The 26,919-nt window shown below is 40.3% G+C and overlaps 1 protein-coding gene and 1 long non-coding RNA gene across 2 annotated transcripts in view; one reads left to right on the forward strand and one right to left on the reverse strand.

The window, feature by feature from the left end:
• The window catches only part of rxrgb (retinoid X receptor, gamma b), a 38,046-nt gene that overhangs the window by 3,177 nt on the left and 7,950 nt on the right, over positions 1-26,919 (forward strand). Inside the window, exons 2-6 of the mRNA XM_004068342.5 lie at positions 19,576-19,817; positions 24,899-25,043; positions 25,222-25,401; positions 25,953-26,113; positions 26,355-26,484. Of these exons, the coding sequence (XP_004068390.1) occupies positions 19,576-19,817; positions 24,899-25,043; positions 25,222-25,401; positions 25,953-26,113; positions 26,355-26,484 (858 nt within the window). The remainder of the gene's footprint in view (positions 1-19,575; positions 19,818-24,898; positions 25,044-25,221; positions 25,402-25,952; positions 26,114-26,354; positions 26,485-26,919) is intronic.
• Positions 1,307-9,836, reverse strand: LOC144991951 (uncharacterized). Its single transcript, XR_013655637.1, has 4 exons — positions 9,603-9,836; positions 9,332-9,467; positions 8,384-8,598; positions 1,307-5,074 (listed from the first exon to the last, which is right to left on the reverse strand). It is a non-coding gene; the product is annotated as an uncharacterized LOC144991951 (long non-coding RNA).

A 26,919-nucleotide genomic window follows, 5' to 3' on the forward strand; every position in this document is an offset into this window, starting at 1 on the left:
CACACAGCAGACGGCTGATAGAGAGCATGATGCAGTTTTCCCTTTTTATCTTCACCTGATACAATAAAACTGTTCAAACAAAGAGATGAATAATCTGCTTTGAAGACAAAATCCAATGCGATTTTTGTATTTTTAACATGTTTTTATTGCATTTTTCTGATGATGGAGGACATACAGTATATTAGCTTCAATTTGCATTTCTGAGTATTTCTGTGTTGAAATCGAACAGACAAAAACGGTTTGAATAAGGTCCTATTTGTGACATAGAAAACTATCTTCACTCCATTCTGATGCATTAATTTGCAGAAAGATTCCCGAACGTCTCTGTTTTCCTCTTCCAAGCTGGAATCTGGATCTAAACTGTATGACTGGATAATTACAATGATGCTCGCCATTTTTGTTGCACCGCTATTTTTCGGTTTGGGCTGTGAGGTAAGCTAGAAGGAGAGGGTGTAACAAAAAGAATGATGGGAAATGGGGGCGGACTTACTCTGCGCAAACAGTCCCACCCACAAAAATTTTTATGAATGAAGGAACTCCTGCCGCTCTGCAGAAACTATGTCCTAGAAAATGACAAGATTTCCTGTTATTTTGGATAAAAAAGTCGTAATCAGAATGAAAAGATCGCTGGGAACGCTTTGTAAATAGATAAAAAAATGATCTGAGTGGGACTTTAATATAAAAAAAACATTTAAACGAAGGTAAATAAATGCATAAACAGTACAGCGCCAGACAGCATTTCACAGTACCGCACATCAACATTTTGGGGCTATGAAGTCTGACTCTTTTATTCATCAAACAAACTAGAAAAAAAAAACTGTCCTTTTTTTTTTGCATTTGAAAAAAAACAAAATGTTTTCAGATCAATTAGGAACAATCTTACTCAGTGGTTGTAAGCAGAAAAACTAGTTTTGTTATTATAATCAACAGTTTAAAGCAAACGGCTGAAGACAAATGTTAAAATGAATGAAATATGCATTTAACCATGCGTTAATGGATCTGTATGTTCATACAGTTGGTTTTGACCGTCGACATAGGCAGGAACCGTAGTTCAGTCTAAAGCTACGTTCACACTGCCTTTGGCAACACGTGCTCAAGCAACCAATGAAAATGTTCGTGCGTTAAAGTTGACGTTCAAAACTCTCGTGTTCACACATAGCTCTGTACGTTTTTAAGACCATTTTCAGGCTTTAAGTAGCGGCATAACAATGAATCGATTCATCCAACCAGATCGATTGTCTGACTAAACCCAAATGGTCAAACTGTTTGAAGTTTTGGCTAAAGATGTCCTGGATCCAAGGCAAGGCAAGGCAAGGCAAGGCAAGTTTATTTGTATAGCACAATTCATACACAAAGTAATTCAAGGTGCTTCACAAAACAGAAAAATGCATTAAAATCACAATACATCATAGAAATAATCAACATAAAATTTACTTTAAAAGAAAAGAAAAAAAAAATTGAAAACTGATTTAAAAAGAAAGGAAGGAAAGGAAAGAAAAGTGCAGATAGGACCTTTCAGTCATATACACGGCTAAACAGAAATGTTTTAAGTCTAGATTTGAACATGAACACAGAAGACGCCTGTCTTACGCCTTCAGGGAGGCTGTTCCAGATTTTAGCTGCAGAATATTGAAACGCTGATTCCCCTTGTTTAGTTCTGACTCTGGGAATCAACAGGAGGCCGGCCCCTCAGGTCCTCAGAGTACGAGATGGTTCATATGGCACCAACATGTCAGAGATGTACTTTGGTGCTCGGCCATGGAGAGACTTGTACACAAGCAGAGCTGCTTTGAAGTCTATTCTTTGAGGTACAGGGAGCCAGTGCAGAGACCTGAGCACAGGACTAATGTGATCATACTTCCTGGTTCTGGTCAGGACTCGAGCAGCAGCATTCTGGATGTACTGAAGCTGTTTTACAGCTCGTTTGGAGGTTTCAGGTCGTTTCAGGTCAGTCAATCGGATTGAATCAGTTTGTCCAATATCGACTAAGAATCGTATTGGAAACCACAGATTGTGATATAAATCAAATTATTATTCAAATAAATCTTTACATCCCTGGCTTTAAGTACAAGACACATGGCCATTGAAAGTAAAGGTCAACCTTTGACCAATCAGGGACTCAGATTGGGTTGGGACATACGGATGGCATCCTTTTCAAAGCATGGAAGTGCCAACTGTTTGAAAATTGATCATGAAGAGGATATGAATTATTCCCGTTTCTATGACACCAAGTCTTTCATATATCAGAATAGAGTTGTGAAAGAAAAGCCTGGAGCAAGATTCACCAGAACCCCCTTTCTTGCTTGTTCCATGTGAACATCATTGGCGAAACATGCTACCAAGACCACTTGTCTAATGCTTTCTTGAACGTGCCTCACATGCCCAGTGTGCACGTAGCTGAAGTCAGACTTTTTCTATAGAAGTCCTGTAAATCACGCTTTTAACTAAAGAGATAAAAGGTTTGTATTTTTAAAAATTTCAGCTTTTTGTTTATAATAACTGATGATAAATCCTTATTTTAGTTGCTCTGTCAAATTTTTGCTGTTTTTAAAGCATTCCACTCAAACAGAACCCTTTGTCTAAAAATAGTCTTACAGATAAATGGTCTAATTTAGACAATTTCCCCCTCCCTTTGGGATGTGAAGTTTTTAGCCCACGTTAGAGTAATCAGCAGAGCAGGTAACCTGCAGGTCCCATGTACGTACAGTGAAGGTCTCCAGGTTGGATTTTATAAATCCACTGACCAGCTGCAGGAAAGCTCAATTAAAGGCTTCCCTTTACATGAAAAGTACAGCTGCAGCTGTGCACACAGAGTTCCACCTGTTACAGACTCACAAATGAATCCTTAAAAGGAAAAGGATCGGTAATCAAATCCACGTGTTTAACATTCATTTGATGTTGTCCTCATCAATCCAGGCGGAATTGCAATGTGTTATTTAGTTTGACTTTAAAAGATAATCTAAAAATGTTTGAAAGATTAGCCTTTTTTAATTAAACCAATTATGAGAATTTAGACATTCATTAAAAGACCACGGTGGTGCAGCGTGACTGAACCAAAGTTCAGCCTCCAAGCTCTTTTACAAAATCTTTTTTAGGGTTTTATGTGACGTCTTTACAGAATGAAATCATTCGGACCCTCACCAACATCAAGTACAGCGCTCTTCGTTAGCAGTTCCCAGTTTGGAGGAACACGTATGGCCACCTTTTTAAGCCTGTACTTTTTTAGGTGCTCAGACTGGACACACTTGGTTCGCTTAAAGTGAACCAGAGTTCGATTCCTCCGATAATCCGGAACAAATCTTCAGTCTGAATGCACCCAAGAGGAGCCTGATCTGGGACCAGAAACCGCTCTCTGACCCATCTTTCGAGGCGGTCTTGATACGATTCCAATCGGACTGAACTTCTGAGTTTCCTTAGTCTGATAAGTCTGTGCTCAGAGCAGAGCAACTAAACCCAAATGGCCACAGTAGCCGGACATTATGGGATGTGAACACAGTATGAATTTCTCCTTTGGGAGATTAACAAAGTTTCTATCTATCTATCTATTTGTCAAAAAAATGCCTACTAAAAAAGGAAGATAGCAGATTTTTTTTTAGGTCAAATCCATGTGTTCTTGTATGGTTTATGAAAATACATGATTCAGTGTTACTTTACTATACACTCTAATCATAAATAGAGTTTGCTGGCATCTACATTTATTGACAAAACATCCTGATTTAAAGTCAGTGTCAGTGGAAGATATCTATTCTACTCTGGGAATTGAACCTTTCTACACAACACTCTTTGTTAGTTGTCATAAATAATTTAATATATTGTCTTCCTCTATAGCAGATGAAATAGTATAGCTAAAAAAAAGAGCTTTTACATTCCTGAAATATATTTTTTCTGTTCTGTATCAGAACAGACGTGCGCTCACAAACTGACTGACTTTTGACTTTCTGACATTTTACATCAATTTTTTTCCAGACTGTATTTAAAAAAAGATCTTCAGCTGCTAACCTGGAAATGTCTTTGGATTTGTAACATACACCACCTCTGCCGATGTTTAAAAGCGCAGCATTAAGACAGTTTAAATACCCTTGAGAACTGGATTCCAATTAACCATCTTAGTGTCTGAAATATATCAGAGCTCTGTTTTAACAGAATGATGCTGATAGTCGTAAAAGATCCAGTTTATTGTGATGGCTGTATGAATTAAAATGAATATTTTATTACACAAAAATATCTGATATTTCATCTCATTTTATCACTATTGCAATGTTTTCTCCTATAGTGTAACTTTTAAGACCCTTCAGTTTTAGTTTAAATTTATTATCATGCTTTAAAAAATCCACAAATTAATCAACAAAATATTAACGTGGTTCCAAAGGACTCTCAATTATTCATTCTTTTTTGTTTTCAGCTTTACCAGACAGCTGTGCATATTTATTTTCACCAAGCTGCCAGATTTGGCTGCTAGGATGAAGTCAAAGGGCAGAAGAGGAAGGTTTCCTCCTGAGATGACAGCACACTGATTAGATTATTACAGGATCAGATTAAACATTTAAGATTCTACCCTAAATTTAGGCCTGCCAATTATCTTTCTCCCTGTCCATGACGCATGTGTGATTGCTAATTAGAGCTCCTAAGGTTAACTTCACATGTTTTATGTGGGCCATGACACACAATCATGGCACAGCATCCTTTTAGGAAGAATCACATGATTTAATTTTTTTCCCCTGAGAGATTTGGCAACCCTTGTGCTATCCTAGGCACTTTACCATTGGGAGTTGGGTCATCTAGACCCACTAGACAGTGCGCTGAAGCTTTTTTCTTCAATGATTTGTGATCTTCACTGGTGTCCATGGATTACTAAAAATCTTTCCCCCTTTGTCCACCTTTGTCATGGTAGGGAGAACACGTCAATGTAAGGGTGGGGTCATGTAAGATAGCACAATGGTTTTAAACATGACAGGGAAGCTTTGTAGTTCCTTATTCCTCAGTTACCTGCCAAGGTCCTGTCACCGAGAGGATGCAGCTACTGGTAGTGTGTTTAGATCCATAAACAAAGGTGATCCAGAGTTAGGCAGGAGTTCTGCAAAAGAACCCAGAGTCAATGCGTTCGTCACAACTGCTCTTACAGGTGGAAACAGGCTTTTTTGCAGGCAAAACATGGGCAAAACTGTAAAAGGCTTATATCATACAAAATCAACTTTTTGAGCTCTTAAGTGTTTTATCTGCACTGCCAGCACGACTAGAGTGTGGCGTAAGGACGCTGTTTGACAGCATCACCTGGACGTCATGTGTGCAACTTCCGCTGTTGTCACACCTGTGCTCCCCTTAACCCTTTAACACCACAGCTGTCGCCGTCGACAGCTAAATAAGACACAGTCTTTGTCAAACTGTAAATCTTTGACTGTTTATGCTATTAATGTGAATCATATGTTTCTCACATGGAGAAAAACAGGTCAACCCCTCAAACAGGTGTATGTGACTAAAAGTCGCTTGCTGGAATCCATGCCGCAGAAAGCTTCTTCAGCTTTCAGTGTTGTGTTTTAATGCATTGTGTAAATATTTGATGGACTGACAGGAGTTTTTTAGAAGATTCAGCTGCAACTAAATGTTTTTTTTTGTCATGGTAAATAAATAACATGATCACATGGTAAAAAAAAGATTTGATTTTCTTCTATCCCAACATAAGATTATTATTATTTTTTGAAATCCATTTCTGAAGACCTCTAACAATGATCAATGACTGCTGTTTCTATGCTCCTCTCAGGATTTGTCAGGTATTGTTCCCCCGCTGCCTTTAGGGTATATTTTTGGTCTGTGTGTGCATCTGGGTTTTCACTCTGCTGTTTGCTTTCTTGGCCACCCCACAACATTTACAAGAAGACAATTCCTGACATCCTGGAATGCCATTGAACACAAACAGTCATGCTGAACACAAGAAATTGAACATGCGTGGGTCACATGCTGTCATGTTTACATATACATATACATATCTGTGCCTTGTCCTTCTCTATCTGTTTAACTCTGAACACTTGTCCTTTCCTGTTATCTCTCTGTCTGCTGTCTGTCATGCTTCATCCTTCTCCCAGTGCTCACGCTGATGACTTTCTGTCTTCCTGGGGAGGAGTGGGAGGTGTCGATGCGAGCTCTCCTGAGCACATGCTGTTGTTTTGCGTGCTGTGGCTTAACTGTCTGCAAATGCTGGTGATTTTATCTGTCCGACAACAGTCGGCGCAGCCCTTTTTTCATGTGGACTGTTGTTTAGAGGAGCACGTTACACTCATAGGTTAGATGTAGAATGCAGAGCAATTTACTGAAAACTCAAAAAACACCTTTTGCAAAACACCTGTTTGTTTATTGATGATGGAGGAGCATCTTTCTGTGATTTCCCCTCTAAAAGCACAACTGGGCTTATGAGGCCTTTGTGTTTCATCATGTTTTGAGCAAAAACGATGGTTGAGCTTAAAGCTTTCATATTGAGAAGACAGTATTGTGCGCTTCACTTAGATACTAGCTCTTCTACTAGATGTTTGGTCTGCAGAATCTCAAATATCTGCTTCATTTATCAAGCGTGAAATCTCACTTTGTTGCAAATGATTCCAGTAAATTACAATCTGTCATTGAAATCAGGGTTTCTACTTACTTGCAAGTGAATCTTGGTGTGGTTCAGCACAATGGCCAATGCAAGTCCAGTGGACCAAAGAGCAGAAGTGAAAAACTAGGTTCAAACCACCCTTCACAATGTACGTTCAAGCACCCACTTCCAATGAAACATCTTTGTAAATGCTTGTTTTGGGCTTCTGCTTTAAAAACTCTCATGTTCACACGTAGCAACACAAATTTCTACGACCATTTTCGGGACCTATACAAAGCAATTGAATGTGGCCAGGTAAACCAGGTCAAACGTTGACCAATTGGAAACTCAGATTTGGTAGCGGTAGCTGAGAAAACAGTTTGAAATGTGAAAATAACAAACTCAGAGCGTAGCTGGTTTTTCTGGTGAATCCAGGCATGGCGATGAGCCTGACAATGTCTGCGTTTGATGTCAAATTAAGATAAACCAAGGCCACTCCCCTGACATGATGGTAATCTATTTCCGTTATTGCAAGGATGCTAGCAGAGAATGGAACCCATTTTGCATTAGGCCTCCCCAACTGTTGGTGGCAGGCAAGCGCTAGTAAACAGTACAAAAAGAAGCCCCTCCTTGCTTGTCCAGTGTGAACACCATCAGCTAAATGCGCGTCCTTGAAACTGAATCAAACGCCAGGTGTGTCCGTAGCTAAGCAAAGTGACTCAGATTGCTTTTCAGATATGAGCACATAGCCTACAGTGAAAATTGGAATTTTTTACGATGAGAGAGGATCAAAGTCACTTATCATATTATGGAATATGATATGCAATATAGCCCAAAATAAAACGCTTTTGTAAATGTTTAATATTTTCAGAAGGCCTGATCTGATCAGTGTGAATTTAAATCAAATAGATCAGTTTTTCTCTCTTGTTTGAGCCAAGTCTATAGGAATATCATGATGTGAAATCACTCAAATGGAAGAAACCACTAGTACTGTTATAAAGCGTCTGTTGGGATACGGGCTATAGCTTATCCTGACACAGAGGAGCTCCAGGATGAGCTGACATGATGGTTATTTGTGCTGACATTTGCTATATTTTTGTTATTCACCTTTTGCCAAAGTCAGATTTTTCTTTGGATATTGTTTTAAAGTCCCACTCTGATCCTATTTTGGTCTATTTTCAAAGTGTTCCCAGTGGTCTTTTAATGATGATTAGGCCGTTTTTAGCCCAAATCATAGTTTCTACAGAGCAGCGGGAGTTCATTAGAAATTCACCTCTGAGTTGTGGCCACTGGAGCAACTCTGCCCCTGCTTCCCATTATCCATCTGTTTACCCACTCTCTCCTGCCGGCTTACAGACCCTTTCACCCACAACCCAACATTAGCGCGGCAACAAAAACGGCAAACAATATCAGAGCTATGCAGCTTTACAGTTCTGATCCAGATTCCAGCTCAGACGAGGAAAACAAAGACAAACATGGATCTATTTTTCTGACAGTGGAGGATCAGAATGGAGTGGAGAACTTGTGGTCCTCAGATGGCAGCACCTATATGCCACCACTACAATCTTTTTCAAACTGCATTTTTTTGTCTGCTCCTGATGACAACAATTTGAATAAAGAAATATTTTATTGTCTTAGTGACCCAGAACTAAACTGAAGTTACTTAATTCAGTTGTGGAATACACAGTATATCTAATTGTGCGGCGAGAAGATTTCATTTTGTGTGTTTGTCTGTATCATTGACATAAACCTCTGTACCCCCTCTAACCCTGCTAACAGATAAAGTCTGTTTCCAGGAACTAATTTGAGTTACCTCACCTCCAACTGGGTGGATGCTGTGATTTGCATTGGGGTTTTTCTGTCTGTTTGCTCTTCTGGACTGCTTGGTCAGCCTGTTCTGTTGTAGCTCTTCTTGTTCAAACGTTTTCATCACATGAAAAACAATCTTTATCTCTCGCCGTCTTTGCCCTGACCTCCGTATTGATCCTCTCAGTTGCGCTCCACATGGTCGGTGAGGAAGCAGGATAGGTGGCCTGCAAGTTGGAAAAGTCGTGTTAAAATATATTTTACAATTGTAGATCCCCCCCCACCCCTTAAATATGTGTAAATGTGACAATCACATGTCACATGTTTCTCTAGACGGACATGCAGGAAATTTGACCAGAAATGTATTTTTACTTTTAGAATTGACTGTTGACCGTCGATTTTTTTCACATTTAAGCAACTAATGCATGATTGAAATGATCTAAAATGCTTCCCTGACTCTATAAAGCAAGCATTATTGTGGCTGCTAAGCCTCAGTTGGTTTCGGAAGGTTATGTAACTCTAGATAACAGTGCAGCACATCCTCATCTGCTCTTAGAATCTTTGCCTTCTTTTAAAGAACATTTGCATTTCGACCAAAAAAAGTCCAAATTTTGCTTTGTTGGGGATGAGGTGAAGGGAAGCAGGACGCTCCCCTCTCCCTCCCTCCCTCCATCCATCCATCCCTCCTTTGCTCCTTAACACCCCTCCGTTTTGCTCTCATCTCCTCCTCCCTGTCCTCCCACCTTTTTGACAGCTGGCCTGCTGAGCTGTAGTACTTATCCAGGGATAAGAGGATTTACTGACACAATTGATCAAACATCAATCTCATTTAGTATAAAAAAAATAAAAAGAACTTTGACAGGCTGTGGTTCTGCGATGGAGCGCATAAAAAATAGACATAGAAGCGTAGTCTTTTTCGAGCTATCTGACTGTTGGCATGGTGTGTGCGTGAGGGCTTACAGCTCGCTGTGGAGATCTGGACCGGCACTGAGAAGATTTCTTAATTACATGTCCGCTGCATCTAATGAGCTCCGCTGACGGTCTATCCGATTGCTTTAAGAAGCACATTTACAGCTCTGTGGGCTGCACACATGTTCTGGAAGAAAAAACGTGTCGTTTGGACTTTTCAGAAGAGGTTGGAAATAAACATAATGATTATTCTGTGAGTCATTCGAAGCTGCAGATGTTGATTGCCCAAAAGCAGCTTTTTGTTCCTGTGTGGGAGTTGAACCTGCAGTTGCTTGAATCATCTCTTGCTGTATTTCTGAGGGTCTTCAGATGCTGGGGGTCCGAAGGAGCTGCACTTCAGCCAACCTGTTGACCTGTTGCTCTTTATCCATTCATCCATCTTCAACACAGGAGGAGGATTTTTCTGAAAGAAGGCAGAATCATATTTGCATAGATTTTGTTAAAACGAACCATGGAGTTTAATTTGGTTAAAGATTTAGTCTTTTGGCCCTTTGAAATTATGATTCCAGGAGCTTTTTTAGAGACAGTTATTGCAGCAGCAAAGATCATTTGTAGGATTTTCAGGCTTTTTTAGTGCAGTTTTTCTTGTTCAATACAAGATTTTAAGGGGTCATAACCTGCTAATCCCTCAAGTTTGGTTTAAAGTCCCACTGTGATCATCTTTGGATCTATTTTTAAAGCATCCCCAGTGGTCTTTAAATCATGATGATGCCGGTTTTAAAAACAAACCTGTGTCGTTTTCCTTGGACATGATTTCTGCAGAGCGGCAGGACGTTATCAGAAATTCACCTCTGAGTTGTGGGCGAGACAGTTGGAGACAGTTGGCATGGCGCAACCCTGCCCCCCTTCTCTTTCTGGTTGCTGAAAGCTCTCTGTTTACATGCCTCCCATTTTCATCAGTTTTTTTTTTTTTTTTTAAGAATTGTGTAATAATTAAAATGTTAATCTGTCATGATACTGCTCATTTTACACTTCAGTTTTTATCTGCAATTTTTTTCTGTCCAACAGCAGAACAGATTTATTTCTACTATTTGGGTTCTGTTTTTCATTTTAGGTAGACAAATCAGGTCTGTATTTGTTTTCAGTTGTGGGGCGGACAGAACGGGGAGCGAGAAAGTCATAGGGATAGAAAAGGAAGTTGAAGGAGCAAAGATAGTAAAACCAAAATATTGGATACAAAGAGAATACATTTTTAAATCGACAACAAACGTTTCTTGTTGAGGCTTAATGTGGTCAATGTCATAAATAATTAGGGATGCGAAAAGAAAAATTGCAATAGTCTTTTTGCTCATACTGGTATCGATTTCGAAAGCTTCCCAAAAAATGTTTAAATCATTTACCGGTATTTATAAGCAAACGTAATTGAATCGGTTTGTTTAAAAGGGGCCCAAGTCCAAGAGGTTTGTTTTTCCAGGAAATGATTTGAATTAGGGTTGTGCCGATACCATCGTGATGGGTGACTGACATCCCGATGGAGAGACACCATCGTGATGCCACGCCCCCGCCACGCTGCGAGTGCGAGTCGACACCATAAGCCGCGGTTACATGTGAAAAATATATTGACCGGATCAATGGTCGGATTAGAATCCAACCGTGTACATGGTTCCAGAAAAATGTTTTCAGAATATAACAAACGTTCACATGGGTCACACTTTCGGTCGGAATAAATCATTCGCACATGCGCAGTAGGGTTTGAAAAACCGGAAGCGGATATCAGTTCCGCCAGGCGGGTATTTTTTTCTCAAACTTTATTGAATGTAACAATTCAATACAAAACAATGTTGCCGAGCGGCTATATACATTGATATGTCAGCTCGGTAATATACAAGATGATCTTCTAAACATGCTTTTAATAGTGTTACGATTATTATGAAACGCCTGTTCGCTCATCGTTTTATTTTTAAGCCGTGTGGTCATTGATTTTTCTGTTGAAAAACAGAGCCGGAAAGAAGCCAGAATTAGCAGTATGCTTACACGGGCTAACAACATTAGCTTTGGGTGGCGCTGCAATCTGCATCTTGGCTGCATGTAAACATGTGGGAATAACATCAGCCTTTATTTAGTCGGGACACGACTGGAAACACAAATCCACGTGATTGTTTGAACGATTTCTAAGGACTGAGCGGCCTTTCTGCTTTAAAGCTTACACCGCCCCAAAGCGCTGTGTGTGTGCTCACGATCCTCTGCTCAGACACACACTTTTAGACCCGGTTCTGAGTTCGGTAGCCCGTTCCCCTAGAGCTGCGGAACGGATCGCAGTTCTAAATCTCCCACATACCACTCATGTAACAAAGCACCCCCCTCTTCCACTCAAACACAAAGCTGTAAGTCCGCACTAGTTAAGTGCGGGAGCGGACCATTTCTTTTCTAGTTTGTTTGTTACTTTTTTTGTCAAAGTCACTTCCCTCAGTTTATACTGGATAATCGCGGATGAATCATTAGTTGGGAAATAAAATAAATAAAGTAATAAAGGAAAATGACGAATAGCAATTATATAAGACCGAAATATTAAAAATAGCCCCCCCCCCGACGATATCATCGTCCATCCCGATGGTTGACAGCAAACATCGTCAACGGCCAATTTAAGCGACATCGCCCAACCCTAATTTGAATTGCATAGCTTAAAGGGAGGCTACACCAAATGATTAACACTTTACCCAGATTTAGTACCAGTTCATAGCTTACAAATGCTATAATATGAAGCACTTCACTTTTATGATTTCAGAGGACTAGCAAACTAAAGTCTCTGGACTTGGGCCCTTCTTGAATTAAACAGGGGCGCTGCCATATTGGATAACTAGTGCTGCCATCTACGGGATAAAGCTAAACCCATGCAAGAGAGGCCCAAGTCCAGGAATTTAGCACTTAATGCATTTTAAATGTCAAGCATAGTTAATACATTACGATGGACTTGGGACTTTTTTTGCACATAATCAGATGGCTTTTCCCTTGAAGACCATAGAACATATAATATCTCTACTTTGAAAAATTTTCGACTTGGGCCCCTTTTGTACTAACCGATTCAATTATGTCTTACTTTAGTGCGACACTTCTGACCACTAGTTGGCAGCGCACTGATCCTCTCTCAGTAGCTCTGCACCAAAAAAACCCAAAATATATTAAAAAAACACCAAATATGATGACACCAATTAAATGAAGTAAAAACCTAAAAATTATGAAAATTTTATTGCATTTTAATCATCATTCATGAGTCTAGTGTAATACATTTATTTGATCACAATGCATTGTGGTCTATATTTGCCAGTCTAGTGACCATCGATTCACACAGTAGTATTTCACAGAAACTGGGAAAGCTGTAGCTCTACAAAAAGGCTAACACCCAGTATAATGGACTACGTATGCAGAAGCCATTTGCTAAATTCATGAAATACATCCCAGCAGTGTTGGAAATGTTTATTTTCTTAACCGTACCTAAATAACCATATTAGCTAAAGCAGAATCAAGCTTTGGTTTTTTTGGTTTTGGGGCAGCCGTGGTGCAGCGGTGGGGTGGTCGACCTCTGATCAAAAGTTTGCAGGTTTGATTCCCGCCTTGCCTGCCCATGTGTCGAAGTGTCCCTGGGCAAGACACTGAACCCCACCTTGCCTGTGACTGTTAAGCGCTTTGGGTCTTTAAGGAAAGCACTATACAAGAATAGGCCATTTACCATTTACAGTGAAAACCAGACGACGTTGAAAGTTGTAAAGACTTTCATAATTGATCAAAATAAAAGAGAATTTGCTTTGGTAAAAATAACTTGTATGTGAGATACAGTAATGTTCTGATAAGGCAATAAAATGTGTTTATACAATTTAATTCATGTGAAATGGTTGTTAGGATCCAGACAACGTTTTTCAAAGTCCCACTCGTTAAAAACTGTGATGTATTGTCTTTAAGCAGTCTTGGGAGATGTTGTGATATCATATCGTGACACGTGTATCATCAGACTCTTACTGATACACAGGCCTATAAATAGCCGCTGTGTGCACAATATAGTACATTCTCCTTAAATGAAACAGTTGACTTTGCAGTACTAACATTTACTATGATGTTAATCTTGCATTGATACGGCTGGATGGTGTATTTTTTAATGTTTTTAATCAAATTGAATTTACATAGTTATACAGAGGAGTTGTGCAGGCCTTTTTCATGCTTAATTAAAAGATTTGAAAAGAGATTCAGCTTTAGTTAAACCGTTGAGCTCATGCAGTCTGTACTGCATTTTTAAAAAATCAATGTGGGATGTCCCTGAGCACATCTGTAAAGTTTTCTTTTCTCAGACAAAAAATTGATATACTTGTCACGCAAATTATCCTTTCTGTCATTTATCAGTGGAATTTAGTTATCGGTAATGCAGCTAACCCCAGTCTAATCTTTGACCTGTAACGATTTGCGACGCAGTGTTTGCCCTGTAGAGTGGAAACAAGAAACTTTTACATTACAGGTGTGCTTAAGGTAAGTTATGTACTTCTACATATAAAAAAAATGTGAGTTTAGTGACTTTGCTGTGAAAAGTTGCTTTGATACATGAACACACCCGTAACCCTTGTGATATCCTAGGCACTTTAACATTGGGAGTTGGGTCATCTAGACCCACTAGACAGTGCTCTGAACCTTTTGTCTTCAATGATTTGTGATCTTCACTGGTGTCCATGGATTACATGAAATCTTTCCACCTTTATCCACCTTTGTCATGGTAGGGAGAACACGTCAATGTAAGGTTGGGGTCATCTAAGATGGCACAAGGGTTAAACTGATCCCAGATTGGTGATTTTGTGCTGCTGCTCTGCTGCTGCAGTCATTTGTGGGCACCTTCACGCCATCTTAGCTGCTGCAGGCAGGAAACTCTTTGGAACGTGGCTCAGGAGTTTGGCAAGAGGCGACCTTTGCTTGGCGACGCCGGTGGTCAAAGGTGCCCTTCACTGCTCGGCGTGTTTGTTTGTCTTCAGATAGATGCCGAAGCGTCGCATTGCGCACAGGCGGACAGGGAACGCAGGAAACAAAACTGCTCAGAAAAGATCTGGCTAATTATTTCTCAAATCTAGAAGTGAAGTATCTCTGTGATCAGTTGATCTCGTTCTGGCAGCAGAAAGTTCATTTACATAAAGCGGGAAGGAGAATGGCTGCTTTCTTACAAACACATTGTCTACTTTATCCCTTTAATGTCACACTGTTTTAGTTTAGATACTTTGTTCTCTGTTCCTGCCACTGTTTGTCTTCAGGTGAAGTACCTGCAGCCTAACGTACCTCTTAACTGCCGCTTGATTCAGTTTGAAACAGTGGGAAAGCCAACATTAAGTCTACATTTTTAGAATGTGGGTCATCATCGTGATGTGTAATTTGTATTTTAATAAGAGCAGACAAAAAATCATAGATTTGATTTGAAAGGAAAAGGAAATAAAATGCCAAAACACTCAAACATACGTCACAAAATGAACAGAAGACTTTTGTTTTTCTGTCCGTCTGCTCCCTTCAGGGGGCGTCACAGCAAATCTGCCCAGGATTCACTCATGGGATTTGGTTTCAGTTCTGACAGCAGTTGACCCATGAAAAACACTGACTGTGTACAAGAACTGGACTGAGTGACTCCTCCCCCTTGGCGTTCCAAACAAAAGTCTTTCTATTGGTCAGAATAACCATTCTTGATCTGATATTCTTTTAACATGTTCCATATAATCCTCTTTTTAAGTGTTTTTTTCTGTAGTTTAAGTTATTCAAGTTATAAACTCACCTATCAGATGCCTCAATGAAAGTAGGTGGAGCCTGCTGGCCCCCACGTCCAACGGTCAACTTATTTGATGGACAAATTTGTTTTCAAGTGGTAGGGGGAGTAGTTGCCATGGAAACTTTGAATCAGACCGATTCAAACCAATCACTGCTTACTGACAAAGTCCATATTGAAAAAAAAAGGCGACTGAATTGACTTCATTTTTGTTGGAGTGTTTGTTCGAGTGATGTCACACTCACATACAGTCAAAGGGGAGACCACCATGGAGCGCCCCCACATGGCCAAAGTTACGGTGCAATGGTTCAGCAAAGAACAAAAACTGTTTTTAGATACCAATAGCATCTAGAAACTAACAGTATCTAAATATAGTATCCCCCCGCCCTGACCATAATTCTCACACCTCATCCAAGAGTTGGAAGCATGACAGTAGAGGAAATGTCTCATTGCATCGTCACTTTTTCTCTTCTATTTTTGTAACTGAAGAAGTGACAGAGATTAAGTTAGTGATCGAAACCAAAATGTTCATTTCCAGCAAATGTGTTCTTTTTTAGTTAAATCTGTATTGTTTTTTTTATTCAAAAGCACAGTTTGATCAGAATTCTCGTCTAAGTAGGAGGGACTCGGCGGGAGAACAGATCTAGTAGATCTTTTTGCACCTGACAGGGAGTTTACCCGGCATGTAAGGGGGGGGGGGGGGGGGGGGGGGTAGTGCACAGACACAGTACAAGCTGTACAGCGATCATCTGTTGCATAACACTGTTCAGCGGTTAACATGTGCTCCAGCATTCCCGCCTTTAACATTCAATCAGAGAAGCACTTTTTGTTCCTGTTCTGTTTGATGCTGACAACAACAAAAAAAGAAGCACAAACCGTGTTCTTGTGTTTCTCACACAATCTGTCAACTCTGGAGGAAAAACGGTGCGGTTGGATTTTTTTTTAAAGTCCCCTCATAAAGAACTGGAGGAAGAAAGAGGGTAAAAAAAGAGGGCGGAGGCTTTAGTCTCAGCACTAAACAGGAAGTTGCACAACATCTGTTCCTTGGCATACGGAGAGGGACTGAGTGACCAGCTGTGTTTTTAAGTGTCAAACAGAAACTCTGTGTGTCCAGTTTGAAGACAATCATCCCAGCTTTACTCTTCGTTGCATTTGCCAAACACATTTCTGGAAGTTTCTGTTCCCTTTATGCCCACGGAGGTTAACCATCATTTCAAAATGTTCGCAAAAGTTTAGACAGGCCTGAAAAGGGAATCCCTTTGGCACATTTGGCAGTAAAAAGGAGACACAAATGGCATCCAAATTATGTTTGTGAACTTTTTGCGGTATTCAGGCAAAGGGAAAAAAACACAAGTTTCCTGGGAAAACTGCTGTCCTTTGGGGATGAAAAACTGCACAGAATTGTTTTTTTGTTTGAAAATGTTTGTCATTTGTATTTTTAAGTTCTGTAAATGTATCCAAACTATCCCAACAAGACTGATAATGCATGCTTTTGTGCTTTTGAAGCCAAATATATTATTTTGCTGGCTAAGATCCTTTATTGAACGTTATTGAACTTTATTGGACCCTCTGTAACTGAGCTGTGGTTTCAGGAGTCAAGATGTTGTCTGCCCTAATTTAAATAATTTACAGAACCATGTAATCAGAAAAATAGAATATCATTTTATCCATAATAGATTTAACCAATCTGCAAAATACTGTGCAGGTAAAAGTAGTCAACTATTTCTGGTGGAGGAAAGAAACACATTAGAGCATTTTTGCAGCTTTATACAAAAAAAAAAACGGATATTTTTTTAATGAATTGTCTGATCCTTGTCGTTAAAGAGCGTCTTAAACTTGTGCAAATAGGTCAGATGCTGTTATAAAATAGTAAACAGCAACTCCATTTTCTGACATCATGAAAAATATATTAAATATTAATTGAAAAACATTTTAATTGACAATATTTATTTTTGGTTAGAGAAGCAAAAGATTAGATAAAGATCACCTCTGAGGAGCGAGTTGATCCAGATTGCATTTCTTAATGTAGCCCTCTTAAATATAAACTGTTCTCATGATTATTACAAAATAGAAATTCACAGTGAAACGATAACTGAGCTCTTGTGTGTTAAGGCCGTGTCCCACAGCCGCTACGCACATGTTGTGCATGTTGGACGGATGAAAATTGGTCATATGTGAATTTACGTGGAAAGAGTGAGAAAAGTTGTGGTCTTTACATGAAATTTTCCCAGAAGTATCACGTTTGAAACACGTTAAAACCACGGAAGAAGTACGAATAAACCATGCGAAGAACGCGTAAATCAACATAAAAGCCAAACCATGCCCAAAATGTGTGCGTCACTTACGTAATTTTACTGTGATATGTTCGCCGTATACGCAATAGGACAGGTATACATTGGTGGTCCATGCGTGAAAAGGCTGATAGACATACGTGGAGCGTTCGTGGAAAGACACATCAGCATCTCGCATAAATTAGTTGTGTATGATTTATGTAATAATTGCATATAAAGTACGCAAAATTTGAAACAGCTCAGAACTGAATTCACGTTAAGACCCGTCGACCCAAACCCTTGACGGACATCTGTGCACATCGATGAATGACAAATGCAAGATACACTTATGAATGGCGTAGATCACGCATGGATCACGGAAGACAGAAATGTCACGTGGAAAATGCACAAAATGTGGCTACGTGACACGGTCTTTAACCTTTAAGTGGACCGATGACCCGACACCTGCGGTGCCGGATGCCGGACGAGCAGTGACCCACAAGTTGAAGCCTTTGCGGGCAGGTCCAGATGGTTGTGGTGGCATGTTCGTCCGGAGTGTGTGTCTCTGAAATGCAGCTAAACTCATTTGCTTGAGTCAGAAACATGAGTCCAGTGATGTGCGTCCATGCGGCAAAGGCCGCCGGCGTTTGCATCGTACAGTAGACGCCCATTTTAGAACGTACATAAGATGATGATGGCATTTGCTAAAATTTGTCTTCACAGCTACGGCACGTGCATGAAATTACACACCATGCCCCGTTAGCCAGCTGACTGAAGGCTGCTCTAAATAGGTCATCTATGTAAATGCCAGCCTGTCAGTTTACATCAATAAATTCAAAGGCTGCACCCTGTGACCAGAATCACACGGGCCTCATTTTGTGGAGCACTGAGAGCAGATTTAAACTACATGTCTGGCTGAAAGGGTTTGTGTTGTTTTTGTTTGGAATGATTTTGTTGAATTCTAGAAATTCTAAGCCACTTTCCAGGAAAGTTGAAATCTCTTAAATTGAAATAATCTCCTGAAAAAAATTATTCTAACATCTGGAGAAATGTCTGCTGCAATATAACATAACAATTAACTTTTTACATTTTTGTCTTAAACATTTATCTTAAGAGTCAATTTTGACTCCTATGAATTTCATTTGCGTAACTTCAGAAATTTATTGTGAACGCCTGTTTTTCAGGGATTTTTTCCCCTCTCTGACACTTGGAGTAATAGGATTTAATTCAGATTATTTAATTTTAAATAGTTCTCTTTTATCTTTTTTATTTGTTGCTTTGAAACAAACTTGGTTTAGTTCAGTCAGAATTAGTTGAAGACATTTTTGGAAATCTCTATAGAAATAAACTATAAAAAACTACATTTTTAGGAAGAGTATTAAGGACATTTTTTTCATATTCGTTATTCACTACTTTAGTTCTGTGCAAATTCTTGTAAAATGAAGACAAGCTTGTAAAGGTTTTGTAATGTTTTTTCTTTTCTTTTTGCTGCACCTAAAATACATTTCAATATTGAGTATACTAAGCTAAAATAAGTCAGATTATTTATTTAAAGAAATTATATTTATTTTCTGATAAAGGCAGGTGCTAATAGCAGAGTAGTTGATACCTGTTTGAACACAAATGTGCAAAAAATTGCTTTAAATGTGACGACAGCAAAGTTGTAGAAGTTTTGACTTCAAAAGCCCAAAAAGCCTAAAAAGAATCACAAATGTTTTTTTTTTGTTCTAAATGCTGCAATGTCAGTATCTAACTTTCTGGTTTTAGAAGATAACAGAAGCTAAACAGCTGCACATGGGGCTAACCTTGGAATAAATTTAAATTCTGTGATAACTGGCGTGTTAATTGACCAGAAACGTCAGTGGGATTAAATCATATGCAGGTATGACCATGGCTGTAGCTTCCTGAAAACTTCCTTTTTGTCTTCTAGTTTTTACTCTAAAAGACTTTGATGCTGCCGTTCTGGAGATCTAAAAAAGTTTTCACTTTTCATCCCACAAATCAGTGTTGGCTCCTCAAGCTTACATGGGGCTAAAACTGAACACTCGACTTAGAGCATCCCTGCCTTCATCCCTCCTGTTCCTGAAGGTCACGCTGGGGATGTGAACTTCAGCAGATGCTTGTCTCACACCTCTCCCGTTTGCAAATGAACTCTGACAAAAACAGATTTGTGTGGCTGATGTTTTAAACCTTTTGCCGTCAACTCATTTTTCTGTTTTGACTGTTTACATCTCCTTCTTCAGACTCTTCAGGGCCGATGAGTGCAGCGCACGCACATCCTCCTCCCCCTCCTATGGGTGGCATGGTGGGCCACCCATCGGTCATCAGCACCTCCAGGCCGATCCAGTCCCCCATGTCCAGCTTGGGCCTGCCGATGAACGGGCTGGCCTCTCCGTATCCCGTCATCACGTCGTCTCTGGGATCGCCCTCTGTGTCGCTGCAGTCCACCCCCAGCATGAACTTCCGACAGCTCAGCAGTCCACAGGTGAGGGAACGTGGAAGAATCAAACTCAAATCAAATCAAACTTTATTTATAAAGCACTTTTCATATATAAATATAACACAAAGTGCTTTACATTAAAACGCAACAAAATATAAAAACAAGCATTGACGATTTAAAAATAAATAAAATAAAAATAAATAAATAAATGGGGCTCACCTCCCCGTACCTAGCCCCCCACTCCTTTCACACCTCCCACCCCCTAAGTGATGGCAAAGGACAATGAGAAATAGGCTGAGCACAAAAAGAGGATGCTGGAAACGCTAATAATTGGAACCTCCCCCTCCGTGAACAGCCGCATAGACAGCCAAATGCAGCTTCACAGGCGGGGACCGCTCCACCACAGCTAAGTGGTGATGCAGGTCCCCATCTAGAGCTGCAGTGGCTGAACAGCAGCCGACCCAGAAGGAGGGGTTCCAGCTGAGGAAGCACCGGAAATAAAAATGAATAAAAATGAGAATAAACAAGTAAAAATATTGATAAAAACAATAAAACATTAAAATAAGGTAAATTAAAATAACGCGTTAAAAATCAGGTTCAAGTTCATAAAACAAGATAAAATGGATAGATAAATAAATAAAATAAAAAGTACATATAAATAAATAAATAACTGAATAAATACATAAAAGTAGTAAAAAAATTAGCTAAAAGCCAGGTTAAAAAGATGGGTCTTGAGCCTTTTCTTAAAAGCATTAATGCTCTCTGCGGCTCTCAGGTCCTCCGGCAGACTGTTCCACAAACGGGGGCCATAGTGCTGAAATGCAGCCTCTCCATAGGTTTTAGTTTTTACAGTTGGAATGGTTAACAGACCAGTGCCAGAGGATCTCAGGGTCCGCGAGGGTTCATACTTTACTAAAAGATCTGATAAATAAGAAGGCGCAAGACCGTTAAGACATTTAAAAACTGTTAAAAGTATCTTAAAATCAATCCTGAAGCATATGGGGAGCCAATGCAGGGATTTCAAAATTGGGGTGATGTGAGCCCGCCTCCTGGTCTTTGTAAGAACTCGTGCAGCAGAGTTCTGGAGAAGTTGAAGGTTCCTAATGTTGGTTTTTGGAAGACCAGAAAGCAGGGCGTTACAGTAATCAACTTTACTCATGATAAAAGCATGCATTAGCATCTCCATATTAGCAAGAGAGAGTAGTGGGCGGACTCTAGCCAGATTTTTGAGTTGATAAAAACCAGTTTTAACCACCTGTTTTATATGGGGGATAAAAGTTAGCTTAGAGTCGAAGATAACACCCAGGTTTCTGACTGTTTCTGAATGACTTAATGAAAGTTCCTGTAGCTTCAGAAACTGTTTCTCCCTCTTGGCTTCAGGACCGATAACTAAAATTTCCGTTTTGTCCTGGTTGAGCTGCAGAAAATTATTTGCCATCCATAATTTTACATCTAAAATACAGTTAAAAGGTGCTTCTATTGGTCTTGTGTCATCAGGAGACATAGCTATGTACAGCTGGGTATCATCAGCATAGCTATGAAAGCTGATGTTGTGGGTTCTGATGACATTCCCCAGAGGAAGCATGTAAATGTTAAAAAGCAAGGGGCCAAGGATGGAACCTTGAGGCACACCACAATTAATTTCATGGACCCCAGAGAAGTGCGTGTCCATGCTTACCATAAAGTTTCTCTCCATGAGATACGATTCGAACCACTTGAAAACAGTCCCTGAAAGGCCAAGACTTTTAAGTCTGTTTACAAGGATCAGGTGATCAACAGTATCAAAAGCTGCGCTTAGATCTAGTAGAACTAGTACTGAGATCTGACCTGAATCCAAGGCACATCTGACATCATTAACGATTTTTAACAAGGCTGTCTCTGTGCTGTGGTTCGTCCTAAAGCCAGACTGGTTTATCTCAAAAATGTTGTTTTGAGAGAGAAACTCATTCAGCTGAATAAAAACAAGTTTTTCTAAAACCTTACTTAAAAATGGCAAGTTGGACACAGGTCTGTAGTTATTAAAAATTGAAGGGTCTGAATTAGTTTTCTTGAGTAACGGTTTCACCACTGCCGTTTTAAAGGCAGCAGGAAAAATACCCGTCTGTAGAGAGGAGTTCATGATATTTAAAATCTCACTCTCAAAAGACCCGTAAAAGGATTTAAAAAGTGAAGTAGGGATGGGATCTAAAAAACAAGTTGTTGGATTAACTTGGGAGAAAACTCGACCAAGTGTTGCAGCTTCAACCAGGTCAAAACTGTCCAGTGCTTCCTCAGGTAACATCAAGCCAACATAACCAATAGAGAGGCTTTTCTGTTCTTTTATGATGTTAGATCTGACAGAATCGATCTTGCTCCTGAAGTGGTCTGCAAAGTCTTCACACAATGAGGCGGAGGCTGGCATTGTGTTTTTGTTTGCATTTGAGTTGATCAGGGACTCAATTGTGGTGAAAAGGACTCTGGGGTTATTCTTATTTACAGAAATGATGTTAGCAAAATATGAATTTCTGGTCTGTTTTACGGTTTGATTATATAGTTTTAGCTGGTTTTGGTCTAATTGATAGTTTATTTCAAGTTTGTGTTTTCTCCAAAGTCTTTCGGCAGATCTACAACGTCTCTTCAATTGTTTAATTTCTTCAGTTCTCCAAGGGGGTGTGGCTTTGGTTCTTATCTTTTTAGACGTTAGTGGAGCTACTGAGTCGAGACTGGATTTTAATTTACTGTTAAAATTTTCAACGAGTAGATCACAGGGGGCCGGCAAGACAAGCGGAGAGTAGGAGCGAACAGATGTAATAAACTTTTCGACCACTTCAGGAGTCAAGTAGCGTTTCTTCACCGTTCTCACAGAGGTCTCTTGCTTTATAAAACCAGTGATGTTAAAAAGCACACAGTAATGGTCAGATACAGCCAGATCCACAACAGCGGACACACTGGTAGGTAAACCATGACTGATGACAAGGTCAAGAGTGTGCCCCCTGTTGTGAAGAACCCTCAGATCAGTGTAGTGGAACCTCCAAAGGAGACGTTCAGGATGGAAATAGTTAGATTTGAAGTCAGGAATGCAGCTAAATTCAGCTTCTTCCTTTGGTATGACCCACAAGTCTTACATTATTTTGCTAATTTACGCCTCTTCATTCTGGGAGACTTTTCCATCATGCAGAAGCTTTAGTCTTAAATGTTTGCACTTTGTCATTTCTTTTTTCTTTACCCTCCTGCTGACCTCTAAACTTCTCACCCTGAGGTCATCTTTGACTCGTGAACAACTACTGTATGTAGAGGCACACGAAAGCCGGTCCCAGTATCACCTCTGTAATGGATAACCGGTAGACAGAGAAGAAGTCGTCCTTTGTCTTGACTCGTCTGTCTCTGCTTATGCTTTGGCTGCTCTGGCTGTGTGGGATCCTCTTTTTCTTTGAGGGGCTGCAACTTCTCACTTTCAAAGAGCGTAACTCACTCAGGACTGCACTGTTATTCATGGGGCACAAAAGAAGAGGCCTTCTTCAAGCAGGTCTGATTCGACGAGGCTTTGGAACTGGCTGCTAACCTGTTTTTTCCCCCCACTAAAACAAGCTAGGACGCTAAAATCTCAGTGATTTCCCTCTGAAGGAGTTATTAAATCTCATGACAGCCCTCCCGGACTTGAGCTTTAATGTAGAGGAAGAAGACGCTTCTCATCTCTTCAGAGAAAAAAAAACTGTAGATCAAAATAAAGAAAAAAATTTCTCCAAAGACATTAAAACGCAGTTTTTACAGCTACATTATTGGGTTCTGATCATTTTTTGCACATATGCATGAAATGTAAGTAAAAAGCAATAAAAGTATAAGGTCAAAATATTTACAAAACTACGTAATATTTCTAAGTTTTTATGGAAAATGATCATTCAATGGACTGTTGTCTGGATTTATGTAAATTTGAATTCCACAGATTCCTCAGTATAATGAAACTATCTTTAAATTTATTTATGTTACTCAAAATTAAACCTCTTTTTTCTTTTTTTTTGCTTTCAAATGTTCGTAACGCAGACGTATTTCCCCCTGACCCACTAAAGACTCAACGAAAACTTGCATTTAGAAAAAAAAAGTGAGCATTTCTTAGCATGTGTAGAATAAAGAATGTATGACACATCAATAATCCATACGTGTTGCTTTCAGCTCTTTTCTGCTGCAGCTTGCAGTTTGTCTGAAGCAGCGTTCTGTTTGGGGAACGGTCCACAAAGGCCTAATTCCTCAGTCTGTGCGGGAATAACTGTTGGAGGAAGAAGAAGTGCTGGATGGATGTTAAGAAGAAATGCCCACCGACTCACCTGTGGGCAGGTGGAGGATGTTTTATCCATGACCATCAAGACAGGAAATGTAGTCCCGTACCATGAACCTCCACCACTACATAGTCCCCAAAATATAAGAAAAAAATACACAACAGTGAAAAAGAACACCAGGACAGTTTTTACAGCCTCTTCTCTTCTATCCACCTTCAGTCTGCTGTTACAGGATCCTCAGAGTCGACGCTGTAAATAAGTTATACTGAGAGCCTGAAGACCGCGTTTCCTATATGCTAAGATGCATTAAATATACAGGGCATCAGGGTTCAGGGAGGTCATTCTCGCACCAGAACCAAATGTCCTCTATAAATAATCTCACGATGCATTCATCCGAGGAAAATATGTGGAAATCAAGGAAAATTCACTTAAACTCAAGTAGGTATGATAACAGAAGCTGAATGGGACTTTAAAGCGTGAGATCATCTTAGCAATGGTGTTTCTTTGAGGGCCCTCTGCTGGCAGATTGTTAGAACTGCACCGTGTGAAAGCGGCGTCTCCACCATTACTCCTCCTTAGTCAACAAACGTTAAAAAAAACCTGTATGACAGGCCTTAGCCCCTCCCACCAACTGAGCATGTGATCACATGCTGGGCCACTTTAACAACAAAGCGTGTGGGTGGGAAAAAGAAAAAAAATAGTCATCTAGCGGAAGACAAATCGCAAAATATAAGTGAAGGGAGAGGGTGTCATAAGACTGCTCAACGCTTTTCACTTCCTCTCCACTTCCTCCTCCTCCTCTCTGTGGGGCTCAGTTCTGGCCTCTTCAGCTTCAACTCTTTGTTCTCTCTTCTTTCCTGCCGTCATCCTCAGATGAACTCTATGAACAGTGTCAGCAGCTCCGAGGACATCAAGCCTCCGCCGGGCCTGCAGAACCTGGGGAACATCAACTACCAGTGTACCAGCCCGGGGGGGATGTCAAAGCACATCTGCGCCATTTGTGGGGATCGCTCCTCAGGTAACATGGGAGGGAGGGGTGGCGGCGGTGGTGGGGGTGCTGGACATTTCTCGAATTCCTGAAAACATCTGACAAACACCCAGCCTGCTATAAGACTCAAGTCAAAGAAGGAACCTCAGCGCCCGCGTCGCGGGGGTGTCGGCTCAGAGCGCCACTGATGTGGGTTTGTGTCCCGCAGGGAAGCACTACGGCGTGTACAGCTGCGAAGGCTGCAAAGGCTTCTTCAAGAGGACCGTCCGCAAAGATCTCACCTACACGTGTCGAGACAGCAAGGAGTGCCTCATCGACAAGCGCCAGCGGAACCGCTGTCAGTACTGTCGCTACCAGAAGTGCCTGGCTATGGGCATGAAGAGAGAAGGTGTGGGAACCTCACCGACACGCGCTTGATGTGGTCTGCAGCTGAGCTTCTGCTTTCAATCCAAAACCTAAAGGATTGACAGGATTTCAGATGCTGGACACTTTTTCTTTTTTTTTTGAGGGTGTAGGAGAAAGTCCTCCACATAAAGGGTTGTAAAACTGAAAAAAAGGAAAAATGTCACATTTTAAGGTAAAGCACAACTTTCATAGATCATAGTTAGGATATTCAGCCCTGTTTTTTTTTTGTTTTTTTTAGTAAAGTAAAAAAAAGATCTGGAAAAGCCAACATTACATTTATTTTATCCAAAATCTAAGAATGATTTGTTTTGTTTTTTTAAAGTTTATTTTAAATGTTGGAACATTCATGACGTCTAACCCTCAGATCAATAGAAACATTTTCCTTTTCTCTCCGTATGAAATGTGAGGTATAAGCCCCTTCTGTGAGCAAACACGGCTGATGCTCGCTGACATCCTGGGAAGGAAGTGAAAACAGGCCTGGTTTGATCTGAAACGAGCGTTTGTGCGTCTGTGTGTGTGTGTGTGTGTGTGTAGCGGTGCAGGAAGAAAGGCAGCGTGGGAAGGAGCGTGGGGAGAACGAGGTTGAGTCGACCTGCAGTTTCAACGAGGAGATGCCCGTGGACAAGATCCTGGATGCCGAGCTGGCTGTGGAGCCCAAAACAGAGACGTACAGCGACAGCAGTCCCGGGAACTCGGTGAGAATCGGAGCGTTCATTCCACAAAAATACATTCTCCGTTGTGAATCCAATCAAAAAGCCAACAGTTGGACTTGTAGATATTGTAAGGACCTGATCGCTGCAATCATTTACAGAAATGAACTGACCAGCCGTTGCTGAGACTGTTATCGATGAAATGTTTGTTTCAAAGACATGAATAAATAGCAAAAAGGTTAAAAAAAACGCTAACTTTAGATATTGTTTTTGTTATGACGTTCAGACCAACGACCCCGTCACCAATATCTGCCAGGCAGCTGACAAGCAGCTCTTCACCTTGGTGGAGTGGGCCAAAAGGATCCCGCACTTCTCTGATCTCCCCCTGGATGACCAGGTCATCTTACTACGAGCAGGTAGGCAACCACACAAAACCTACACATAAAGCATATGAGAGCGCTCACACAGTATATCTCAACTATATTAGCAGCAGGAGCGTCTGTGAAGCCCCTTTAACCAGCTGCAGGAAATACAGAAATTAGGGTTTAACTAATTTACATTTTTAATTGAAGCAAATCAAAGTCAAACATAAAAACATATGTTTTCCAAATTCCCCCCCCAAAAAAAACAAAAAACAAACACTTATTCTTTGGTCGATTCCAATGTCTAAAAAAAATAAATCCACAAGGAAATGTATGTCCAAAAAACCAAAGATTGATCTCACCAAAATGAATGTGTTTGTGATTTCCACCCTTAATCCGGCTTTCTTGGTTGGGTTCATCCTGGTGTTCCTTCCCCAGCTTTTTCTCCTCATTTCCTCCTCTGACAACTGCCGACGCCCCAAACTTTTC

Source organism: Oryzias latipes, chromosome 4 (assembly GCF_053564925.1).
Source record: "Oryzias latipes strain Hd-rR chromosome 4, Olatipes_Hd-rR_3.1".
NCBI classification, from domain to species: Eukaryota; Metazoa; Chordata; class Actinopteri; order Beloniformes; family Adrianichthyidae; genus Oryzias; species Oryzias latipes.